General features: G+C 42.6%; 1 protein-coding gene and 1 long non-coding RNA gene across 5 annotated transcripts in view; one reads left to right on the top strand and one right to left on the bottom strand.

Moving 5' to 3' along the window:
* Positions 1-11101, bottom strand: part of Eps15 (epidermal growth factor receptor pathway substrate 15) — a 94121-nt gene extending 83020 nt beyond the window's left edge. For 2 of the 3 annotated variants that reach the window (XM_050136158.1, XM_050136157.1), the window contains exon 1: positions 10936-11100. In XM_050136158.1, coding sequence (XP_049992115.1) covers positions 10936-10968 — 33 coding nt within the window. In that variant the 5' untranslated portion in view covers positions 10969-11100. Of the gene's footprint in view, positions 1-10935 lie in introns of all 3 variants that reach the window. The other variant, XM_050136159.1, reaches the window with a different exon arrangement.
* Positions 10556-12360, top strand: part of LOC126497917 (uncharacterized) — a 54133-nt gene continuing 52328 nt past the window's right edge. Inside the window, exon 1 of one of the 2 annotated variants that reach the window (XR_007590718.1) lies at positions 10556-10676. This is a non-coding gene — a long non-coding RNA (uncharacterized lncRNA). The remainder of the gene's footprint in view (positions 10677-12360) is intronic. The other variant, XR_007590719.1, reaches the window with a different exon arrangement.

Genomic DNA, 12360 nt, shown 5'->3' on the forward strand with positions numbered 1-12360 from the left:
ATCCCCCCACCAAATGAGTTACAACACAAAGGTTGAGAACCACTGCTCTAGAGAACCCTGACTAATACATTTATTATCTTTTTTTAATTCCTCAGTTCATTTTGTAGTTACAACATGCCTAAATGATAGTTTATTTCTACTACACAAAGAAACAACTGAGCTAGAGATTAAACAGAATGTCCAAGATCACAGAGCTGTTTAGGGGCAGAGATACTTTAGAAATAATATATATATTATTCTATCTCTGCTTCTCAGTGTGATGATGCACTCTTTAATCTCAGCACTCAAGAGGCAAGGCAGGCAAATCTCTGAGTTCAAGGCTGGCTGGTCTACATGGTCAGAGAAGTTTCAAAAGTATCAAAACAACAAAAATATCTACATTTAGGGCTTGAGACAAGGTTCAGCAGTTAAGAGCACTTGTTGCTCTTACAGAGGACCCTGTTGTTGCAAGGAAAGGGCCCACTTGTTCGACCCAGATGTCCGGCTAACTCACATCCGAAATAACAACACAGAAACTGTATTAATTTAAACACCGCTTGGCCATTAGCTCTAACTTCTTATTGGCTAACTCTTACATATTAGTTTAACCCATCTCCATTAATTTGTGTATCGCCACATGGCTGTGGCTTACCGGCAAGATTCTAACTGGCATCCATCTGAGGTGGAGGATTCATGGCTTCTCCCTGACTCTGCTTTCTTCCTCCCAGCATTCAGTTCTGTCTTCTCCGCCTACCTAAGTTCTGCCCTATCAGGCCCAAAGCAGTTTCTTTATTCATTAACTAATGAAAGCAACACAAGAACAGAAGAACCTCCTACACCACCCTGTAGCACAAATAATAAAATCTCAGAGACAGATAATGGAGTTCAAGCTGAAAGACCAGAGAAGCAAAGCAGCCAACCACAAGAGAGCTCTTACCACTACGAAATCTTCAGACTGAAAAGACAGCGAGTTTCTGTCTCATGCCGCCTTATATTCCTCTCCAGTGCTGGTATTAAAGGCGTGCACCACCACCTCCAGGCCTCTGTGGATAACTAGTGCAGCTGCTGGGATTAAAAATGTGTGCCACTACTGCCTGGTTTGTATGGATGACTAGTGTGGCTGCTTTGCACTCTGATCTTCAGGCAAGACTTATTTGTTAGATCATATACAAAATAAAACTATAGGACCCAGATAGGACCCAGATTCAGTTCCTGGCATCCACATAATGGTTCACAACCATCTGTCATTTCAGTTCTAGGGAATCTGATGTTCTCATATGAACTCCATGCACATACACACACACACACACACACACACACACACACTCACAAACACACACACGCACGCGCACACACACATATTGTAAATGTGTACATGTAGGGAGCAAAAACACAATTTTTTAAAAGTATATATAGATCTGGGGTTCAATAGTACAGCACTTGACTAGCACACATAAGGCCTTGGGTTCAATATCTAGCAATGAAAGAAAAAAAAATATAGATCTGGCAAAAGCTCTGAGAGAAGGGCTATGAATTTTAAACACAGAAAATTTAAATAGTTTACTACTACTATTACTACTAATACTACTACTAATAATTTCAACCTTAACCATAATTGAAGAAATGACAAAGTGAAATGGTGAAATCTAATTTTTATGTCAAACTGACACTGATCAAAAAGTCTAATATACATATACTATATTGATGAAGCTATGGAAGACAGTGTTAGCAATATATAGCATAAATATACCCTTTGAGGGAGAGAGAGATGGCTCGGTGTTAAGAGCATGTGTTGCATTAGACCTAAGTTTGATTTCCAAGCACTCACATGGCAGCTCACAACTATTGATAACTCCAGTTCCAGGGATCTGATGCCCTCTTTTGACTTCCACAGTCACTAGGCATACACATGGTCGAAAAACTTTACAAAAAAAAAAAAAAAAGAAAAGAAAAAGAAAAGAAAAGCTAGCAAGCTAGCAAAGCAGGTGTAGTGGCACAAGATCCTCAACTGAGGTGCAGGCAGTAAGACCAGAAGTTCAAGGTTATCATCAGCTACACTACAAATTCTGGGCCATCATTGAATAAACAAGGGCCAGCAGGAGGATGGGGAAAGAAAGAAAAGAAATCTAAGTGTAGCTACAATCTTAGAATATAGTTTTACTTTGTTATTGATGTCAATTTAAAGGGGTAAATTTTCAAGTGTCATATAAAAATGCTAAATCAATTGCTAACAGAAGGAATGCATGCTCGCTATTAAAGGTGAGGTAATTAAAAGCTATAATTAACCATATTATAAAATCTTAAGTGATTTTTTTCTTCCAGCCTTTCTCCTGAAATCACTTTTATTTAGTTTTCCACTTACGCATCCACACTACAAAATCTTCAGACTATTTAAAGCTCCTAATAATTAAGATAACTTTTCTCTCTCTCTTTGTTTGTTTGTTTGTTTGTATTTTAGAGACAGGATAACTCTGTAACTTTGGAGCCTGTCCTGGAACTTGCTCTGTAGATCAGGTTGGCCTGAACTCACAGAGCTCTACCTGTCTCTGCCTGGGATTAAAGGCCTGTGTTACCACTGCGCCCAGCTACTTATTATTATTTTTCAATTATTACCACTGTGTGTGGCTGTGTCAGCAACACACGCCATTGCACGGATGCATTAGTCCAAACACAACTGGCAGCAGTCAGTCTTTCTTTCCACCATGTGGGTCCTGGGAATCAAACTCAAAATTATCAGGCTTAGCAGCAAAGGTCTTTACCGACATTGAACCACTGAACCATCCCACTGGCCCCTAAAGATAATTTTTAACAAAAGCACATTTTTTTTAGTGAGTATTAAAATGTTTTAAAATGAAATTCTAAAATATGGTTTGCCTAACATTTCCTTTTCTTTTATTATTTTCTACCAACAAGCAAAAAAATTAGGATTTCTGAAAAATTATTTTTCTGCTTTTGTTTCCAGAGTACAATTTTACAAAAACTTCTTGGCAAATTTGGGTTTTATTTTCTCTAGAATGCAAGTAAAGTGCCCTAATGAACATTTAAAGCAAGGCAACTGGGGACAGTCTACCAGCCTGTTGCTAACATTAGCTTGTAAACAGATGAAAATAAAGGAATGCACTCTTAATTGTCCCTGAGAGGCTACTGCACAAACCCATGTGATCCTAATTAATTCTAACTAAACTAATCCTTCCCAAGTGCTGACCATCCTGAAACATTTTAACAATGACTAGTTGTCTCTTGAGTAAGCAGAGACTTCCTGAGAATATGCCATATACTCAATATAAAAAATATAGCAGGCAAAAAAGGGAAACATTGTCCACTGCACCTTTTCCACACTAGAAACTTAAATCTGTCATGTTGAGAAAATATTCTTTTCCTGATTGTGAAAACCAGTTGTAATTTTCAAACTCTATCCTGTATTTATTGCTATAATTGTTAAACTGAAGTAATAAATTGATATGCTTACTAGTACATGCAGTGGTTTTGTTTTCAGCCCTATAGAGTTCTTTGTGTAGCCCTGATGTCCTGGAACAGGCTGGCCTCAAACTCACAAAGATCCACCTACCTCTGCCTCCCAAATGCTGGGTGTAAAGGTGTGCATCACCTTCGCCCAACTACATATTCTAGGTTTTCATGAAATAAAAATAAACTCAAGATGATACACACAAGATGATATCAGCAGGAGACTGACACATGAACTCCAAAACTACCTTGAACTACAAAGAGAGATCAAATCTCAAAATAAATGAATAAAGAAATAGCAGAAATTGAAGTTATGGGAGATATCCCCTTCCAATTTCCAAATTTTCTGTAACAAAATTGTATTATTCTTGTAATTTTAAAAAACAACAGCAAAACTACATATCCCAGCACACTAAAAGCTGAAGCATGAAGATTGCGACTCAAGGTCAGTCTAGAAAACAGAAGGAAACCCTTTCTCAAATAAACAAAGCATCTTATACTGCTTATTGCATTTGAGGCTTATGCATTCGGTTTGGGATCTTTGTTGTTTGAAGTTTGGGGTTTTGTCTTACGACAGAGTTTTTCACATAACCCAGACTATGAATCTGTCAAGTAACCAAGAATGACCTTGAAATCCTGATCATCCTCTGCCACCACACTCAGCACTTAAAATTACAGATGTACACCAACACACTCAGTCTTGGTTTTGTTTCATTTTCTTTTAAGTTATCATCCCACTATGCTTCTAACCCTGGCCCAGAACTTTATATGTTGCCAAGGCTAGTCTCAAACACAGGATTTTCCAGCTTTGGCCTGCCACTCTACTTACTGGTTTTAGGTTATACAAAGGGTTTTAGGCTTATTTATTTATTTATTTATTTATTTATTTATTTATTTATTTAAAGAAACAACTTACAAGCCCCTTTGGTTTAAAGTGCTTGTTACAAGCCTAAGGACCTTAACTTGATCCCTAGAACCACATAGTAAGTGAGACTCAATTCCCAAAAATTGAGATACACAGGCATCGAGCTTAAACACACTTAAATACTTTTTAAAAATTAATATAAAAATTAAATTCTGGCTGGGCATGGAGATGCACACCTCTATTAATCCCTGTACCCAGAAGGCAGAGACAGGAGAATCTCTGTAAACTGGAGATAATCCTGGTCTCCAGAGGAAGCTCAGGGCTAGCCATTACTTCACAGTGAGAACCTGTCAAACGAACAACAACAACAAAGCTGGACCATGGGTTTAGCTCAGCGGTATAAAACTGGACCCAACAAGCAAACACAAAGCCCTATAACTTCAAAAAATAAAAGCCCTTTATATACTAAGTAAGAAAACTTCAATTTAATCTGAATAGTAAGTATTTAAGATATTCATTATATCATATTTTTTATAAAATAAAAATCTCATAATGGAGGTACTAATACACCCACAATCGTATCCAGATACCAACAAAAGCACGCAAGATCTATCTGTGAGTCAAAGCTCCCTTCTTTAAGAAATTTACTACTGGGCTAGCCATTTTTAATCCCAACATGCAGGAGGCAAAGACTGATTTCTGTGAGACTGAGGTCAGCCTGGTATACAAAGCAAGTTACAAATCACAAGAACTACATAGTGAGACTATGTCTCTAAAAGAAAAAAGAAAGGAAACTTATTATCCAACTAAAACAAAGCATATACTGAAAAACAAAGAATTTTTAAAAGACATCCATCCAGAACATAAAAAAAGTATAATGAAACAGCTTTTAATTTCATGTATCTTGGCTCCCATCTTAGATATCAGTGAGGAATTGTATGTGCCTGTTATTTCAGCATCTGGAAGGCTGAGGCAACAAAGATCCAGAGCTCAAGGCCAGCCTTGGTACTGAGCTACAGTTAGGGGCAAAATAACAACAAAATCACCCATACACCAACAACAAAAACTTAGATCTACTATTTCCTGCCTTATATAAATTACCTCACCCATCTGTAAAATGAATTATTAACTGAAGTACCACTTGGGATATAGGCATTAGAAAAAGAAATGGACAGTTGAAAAACAATTGTTTGGTTTTGTTTTTTTAAACAGCATCTCTGTGTATCCTTGACTGGGCTGTCCTGAACTCCATACAGACTGGCCCCAAAAGCAAGAGTTCTGCCTGCCTCTGCCTCCAGGGTGCTAGGATTTAAAGCAAGAAAAAATTTTACATCAACTTGACACAAGCTTAGAGGAGGGAACCTCAACTGAGAAAATGCCTCCATAAAACCTGGCTGCAGGCAAGCGTGTAGATTTTCTTAATTAGTACTGATGGGGGTGAGTTCACTGTGGGTGGAGTCACTCTTAGGCAGGTGGTCCTGGGTTTTATCAAAAAGTAGGCTGAGCAAGAACCGCCTCTGGATGAGCTCCTGCCTTCAGAATCCTACCCTGTTTTGAGTTCCTATCCTGACTTCCTTCATTGATTGACATTTTCTTCATTAATGTGGAAGTGTAAGCCAAATAAAACCCTTCCTTCCCAACTTGTTTTAGGTCATGGTGTTTCGTGACCTAAATTTACTAGGCCAGGCATAGTTCACATCTTTATTCCCAGCATTCTGGGAGGCTACACCAGACTGGTCTCTATTGAGTGCAGGTCAGCAGGGCTGCATATCAGGAAATACCCAGTGGTAGAGTGGTTGGTTGCCTAGCATTCATAAGGCTCGGGTTTGATACAAAGTACTCAAAAAGAAAGAAAACATTACCTGTCTTTTCTATAATCTACCAAAAATCCAAAAATCGGATCTTTCTCATTCAAGTTTTTCCTTTTCCCAATTTTTTTTTAATTTCATATGTGTGCTGCATTTACATCACTTCCCCACCCCCTCTCCCACCCCTCTCATGTCCAGCTCCTCCCCTCTAATTCATGGCCTCTTTTTCTTTTCTTATTATTGACATACACATATATGTACATGAATAAATATGTAAATACAACCTGCTGAGTTCATTTAGAATAGCTCCTCCACATGTTTTTCAGGCTGATGACTTGGTATTAAATGACCAATTAGGGGGTTCATCCCTAGGAAAGAAATTCTCCCTCCCTCTCTCTACATTAACTGCCTGTAGCTCTTCATCTAGGAACCAGGCTTGGGTGTTTTAGTCTTTTCAGATACAAGCTCTCTGTAGCCTAGGCAAACTTGCAGTTTACTTTGTTGCCATTCTGGACTCAAATTCACAATAATCCTGCTTCAGATTCCCACAGGCTAGGATTAGCTTGCACCGTCACGTTTCTATTTGAATTTTACTCATCAACAAGAAAACAATTGAAAGGAGAAACATAAGGCTGTGCCATACTAAATACTGTGGAAAATCTGCACATTGTCGGGTAAGATTTACAAAACAGAATGTTGGGGCTGGAAAAATATGTATTGCCTTCAAACTCCCCTATTAAAATCCAAGCTCCACTTTTTGTCTTTAAGTTTCAAAAGTTACTATTTTGTTTGTTGGTATATTCTAAGATAGAATAATTCTTGGCAAAAAGCAAATACTCAAAATTATTTGTTGAATAATTTTTAATTCACTTATTTTTATTTTATGTATATGGGTGTTTTGCCTACAAGTTATATCGGCACCTTTTAGCAGTGCCTGGGGAGACCAGAAGACAGGTGCTGGGAATTGAACCAGGTTCCCCTGAAGAGCAGCCAAAGCTCTTAACTAAAGTAGATCAATTTTTAAGGCTAAGAAAGCAGACACCGAGAGATTTTACTCACTGCCATATCTACTGGCAAAGCTAAAAATGGCACTCATTTTCTTAATTTAGTAGTCTATCATCTCTAGAAGGCAAAATTTCATTTTAATCTTTTCCTAAAGAAAGGATTGTGGCAGGCATTCAAAAGGGAAGGGAAGCATAAACTAAAAATTTTTCACATTTTTCTCCAATTTTGTTATTTCTCTTTAAGTGATAAGGGCTAAAAAGCTAAAAAACCAACCAAATGCAGTGTGTTACATCTAATATTTTAAAAACTGCATAGCATATTTGTTTATTTTAGCACCTGGGAGGTGAAGGCAAGCTTACAGGAAAGTTCCAGGACACTCAGGGCTAAAGACCCCGTCTCAAAAACAAACAAAAACAATCTCTCTCTCTCTCTCTCTCTCTCTCTCTCTCTCTCTCTCTCTCTCTCTCTCTCTCTCTCTGAATGAATGAATATAAACGGGTGAACCTACTCCAAACTGATCATCTAACTGCTGGAGGCAGAAACTAGCATCTGGCTAATCTTCATAACTGCCAAAGAGCCCTTTAACAGTTTCTGCATAGACAGCAAGAGTTATCAATCACTTTCTTCCAAATAGAAGATTGGGGAAAGAGATGAGTTTTAAAATATCCTTTGCTGGGCCCAGTGGCACACACCCATAATCCCAGCTTCTTGGAAGACTTGGGGTGGAAGGATCACTTAAGTCTAAGAACCTGGGTCAGAACAGCAACACAGCCATACACTCCTACCCTCCACAACATCTCTGCCCTGAAGAATCTCACTTGAGTACACACACCTGTCTCTGTGTGTTAGAAGAGTAGAAAACAGAGCAGACGGTGACATAAATAGATCAATAATGAATGTGAAACCAGGTTACACCACTATCTGACTTGACGTAGTTCAAGCAGTTAAAAAAATTTTTTTAAATAAAAAATTTGAGGAACTGAGAAGATGGCTCAGTAGGCAAAGCATGAGTAACAGAATTCAAATCCTACATAAAAAGCCAACTATGGCTGAGAATGTCTGTAACCCCAGCACTGGAAAGCAGAGCAAGCAGATCTCAAGAACCCACTGGCTAGCTGGCCCACTTCCCCAAAATGCAAATGCCATTCACTGAGAGATGTCTCAAGGAAGCACACCTGACATCCTCTTCTGGTCTCTTCATGCCCTCAACAGGCACACGCACCTGTGCACCACACACACTTTAGACAGTCTCTCTGCACTGCCTTGGCTTAACTCTCACATTCCATGTAGCTCACACTAGTCTTAAACCATCACAAGTGCTGGGATTATAGGAATGTGCCACCAAACCCAATTAACCTAACTTAAAAGATAAAAAAGATGAAATCTAAGAGAGAAGCAGGTATAAACACTATGAATTTGAGGCCTGCATGGTCTACAGAGTTCCAGGCAGCCAAGGCTACACAGTGTGATTGTCTCAAAGCGAGCACACACACACACACAGACTCACACACACATAAAGAACAGGGGCTGTAGAGTTGGCGCAGCTCAGGTTAGGAACACTTGTTGCTCTTGTAGAGAAACCAGGTTGGGGTCCATTACCCATGTGGTGGTTTATAACCATTGACAACTCTAGTTCCAGGAGACTTATGTGGGCACCAGGCATGCACATGCCCTTATATATATGTATACATGCAGGCAAAACATTCATACATGTTAATTAAATCTAAGAACCACAATTTACTAAGTTTTAAAGGAAGAAGACACCTAAGTAAATATTTTAAAATAGGGTTTTTTTCTGTTCCTTTACAATATAATCTCACTGTATCTTGGTATTTTAATAGCAAAATATTCTAAATTGACTTATTTGAATTATCAATATAAATTCAAACATGAAACACTAAGAACAATTCCCCTTGGTGATTCAGCACTTGTTCTGGATACTGTTAACACCTAAATACATACCCACAAGAATATATGTAAATTGTCAAAGTGACTATAAAAAGAAAGAGCCCGAAGCAAACTTCCAGAGATGAATGATAGATAGTAAGCAGAAACTAAAAACACAGTCCCATGGAGGAGAAAGGTGAGTCCGCACAGAACCGAGAAGCAACTGTACACAGGTCTTCAAGGGAACAAAATCTTTGAGAGAGGGGAAACTGCCAGAATTAGCCAACAGAGTCAGAACACAACAGACTGCCAACAGAGATCATGTTTAAGGCAGGGCACTAACTAGATTCACAAAGTCAACACCCAAAACTCAATGTTTCCATTCCTCAAATTTGAGTTTCAGAAGGATCCTTCCAAACAGATTCATGACCAAGACTAAAGACTCAACCAGTTAAAGGCTCCATCTTAAAAATTCTTCCCTATTATCTGCTGATCAAAACACAGTGACCCACAGGAAATAAGGTTGGAAATGTAAAATGCAGTTTGGGAGGCCATTCCTGGACACTGAGACTCTTTACCTGAAGAGCTGTAAACACACACATACTGTTTATATAAAATCACCTTTGCTGGGGATGTGGCTCAGCTACTAGAGAAGCCCTTGGGTTTGAGCCCTGGTAATAAATAAACTTAGCATAGTGGTCCAGCCCGTGAGCCCACCACTCGGGAGGCAGAATTATCCAAAGTTCAAGGTCATTCTTGACTACACAGTGAGTTGAAGGCCAGCCTGGTCTACCTGTTTCAAAATAAGTAAGTAAATTAAAATCTCCATCCTGGTTCCTGGGGAAAATACTTTTTTTCTCTCTATCCCGAAATGTTAGGGAGAAAAAACACCTCAAGAACTCTTTATCGTAACACAAAAATGTCTACTGGCCAAGCCACATGCCCTAAGTGTAGAGCTTTAGCTTAAGTGCAGGCAAATCTAGGCCGAGGAGACAAGATGGCAGGGAGCTATCACAGGGCAGCCTGTAAGGTTGAGGTGGGGTACAGTCCCCAACTCTGGGGAGAACAAACTCCTGGACAGTGGAGATGGCTGGACCGGCAGGTGTGTAGCACCTCATCCGCCTGGTTGTCATAGTGAGAGGACGACTCGGGTTTTACAGAGACGGAGAACCCTCCTGAGTGAATGATCTTCAGAGTTTCCTAGGAAACTCGAGGACGGGGCTCTGAAGGAAGAGAAAGCGAGAGGCAGAGACAGACAGACAGACAGACAGAGAAAACCGCTTTGGGCAGAAATCGCTCAGGGAAGTTAACTCCGCTGTGCCCCCCCCCCCGGGCCCGCAGGGGCGGACAGAGCCGCCCACCTGCTGAAGGCTGGCACTGTTGGTCCCCAGGACGGCGACCAGAGCCTGCCCCTCACGGGTGGGAAAGTCTGCAAGGGGAGCAGCGCAGAAGTTAACACGGGCGGGCAGAGCGCGAGTGGGACAAGCGCCCGGACGGGATGCGACGGGGAGGAGGGGGACCGGGGGGGGGGGGCTCGGCAGCGCTCTCTCCCGCCCGTGAGCAAAGCTGAGCGAATCCTGCTCCGCCGAGGTCGAGCCTCGCACCGTGCGAGCTCCGCCGGAGTTCACCTGACGGCCGTCAGGCCCGCACAGAAACTTCCCGAGACGGTGAGCACTGCCGGGACCCGTGGAGGCGGCCGGGTGGGAGCCGCGCGGGGCGGAGCCGAGCTCCAGGAGACCCCGGGGCGGGGGCGCGGCGGCCGCGGCTGGGTGGGGGGCGCTCCGGCTTGGGGTGGCGCCCGCGCTCCTCACACGCGCTCCCGCCGGGCGGCCCGAGAGCGGCCGCCGCGCCAGCGCCCGAGAGCGGTGGGGGGAGGGCCGGGGAAGCCCGGTGGGTCGAGCCGGGCGGACCGGCGGGCGGCGTTACCTGTGTCAGGGAGAACTGGGCTGCCGCAGCCATGGTGTTTCCATCATGCACGGGAGGGGAAGGAAGGACGGGCGGACAGGGGCCGGGGCGGGAAGGAGGCGGAGGGACAGGCCGTAGGCGAGGCCGGCGGCCGGGCGTCTCCCCGAACTTCGACAACTTCCCTCTTCACGCCGCCCCGCCCCGCCCTGCCCCGCCCCGCCCCGCCGGCCCCACAGGCCGCGGCGGCGCGCAAAGCCCGGCGCGGGAGTCTGAAGCGCGGAACCAGGCCCTGACCCCGGCCGCCCTGGAAAACCCGGTGCGGATGGAGCACCGGGGCGGACCGGAGGCGGAGGCGGCGTCCTGGAGTCCTAAGAGAGAAATGTAGGCAGAACGCGGACTTTCTTGGGCTGCTGCTTCTGAAAAACGCGGGAAGATATACCCGTGCCCAGGTGGCTTGTGGGAACTAAAAGAGTAGTGGTACTAAGTAATGTAGTAATGTAGTAATAATATTAAATAACACTGGTTTATATGGGATTGACTCTGCACCAAATGCTTTATTTTTATTTTCTGTTTGCTTTTGAGACAGGGTGTCTATGTAGCCTTAGCTGTCCTGGAGCTCACTATATAGACAAGGCTGGCCTCGAACTCACAGAGATCCTCCTGCCTCTGCCTCCTGAGTGCTGGGATTAAAAGCATGCGCACCGCCACACTTTTTTTTTTTAAATTGCATGACTAGGGGATTTGAAACAGAAAGAAGCTATACAAATGAGGAAGATGAAACCCAGCTGGGCACGGCGGCACACATACCTTTAATCTCTGTGAGCTTTTGTGTCTGCCTGGTCTACATAGTGAGTTCCAGAACAGCCATGGATATGTATAGGTGATACTCTGTCTGAAATTAAAAGAAAGGGAATACAGCCCCCCCCCCACACACACACACACAGAAAGTATCTTACCTGAAGTTAAACAGCTGACTAGGAAGCCGGGTTACAATTTAACTCCAAAGCCTTACCACGGGCTGTCCACGGAAAACGGCCCGGAAAAACTAAGGCGCGTAAATCGTTTTCTTCTAAAGCCAAAATCTGGGGCGCAGAAAGAGACTGCTTCCCTTGCCTGCTGCCTGTCCCTCCTGGAGTGTTAATAAAAGCATGTGTAGTACCACAGTACAGTTCAGTGGGACCTGGTGTGCATGAAGCCCTGGGTCCCATCCCAAATTCGCCTCTTGGCAAGGTATCTCCTCTGCAAACCTGTGTGGACACTCTTTGTGTTAATCCTCTCTCGACGGGAGGAAATCGGCATCCCCCTAAGGACTTGTCTGTAAGTCTACCCCCCACCAGATCGAGAACTCCTCAATGACAAGAACTTTTTGATATATATGTATTTTAATATCATAACAGTACAGTGTATACTTAATAAAGGCCTTCATCCTGCCTCTGTTAAACGTCA

This window comes from Alexandromys fortis, unplaced genomic scaffold (genome assembly GCF_014885135.2).
Source record: "Alexandromys fortis isolate MF-2015 unplaced genomic scaffold, M_Fortis_MF-2015_v1.1 scaffold_13, whole genome shotgun sequence".
Taxonomy (NCBI): Eukaryota; Metazoa; Chordata; class Mammalia; order Rodentia; family Cricetidae; genus Alexandromys; species Alexandromys fortis.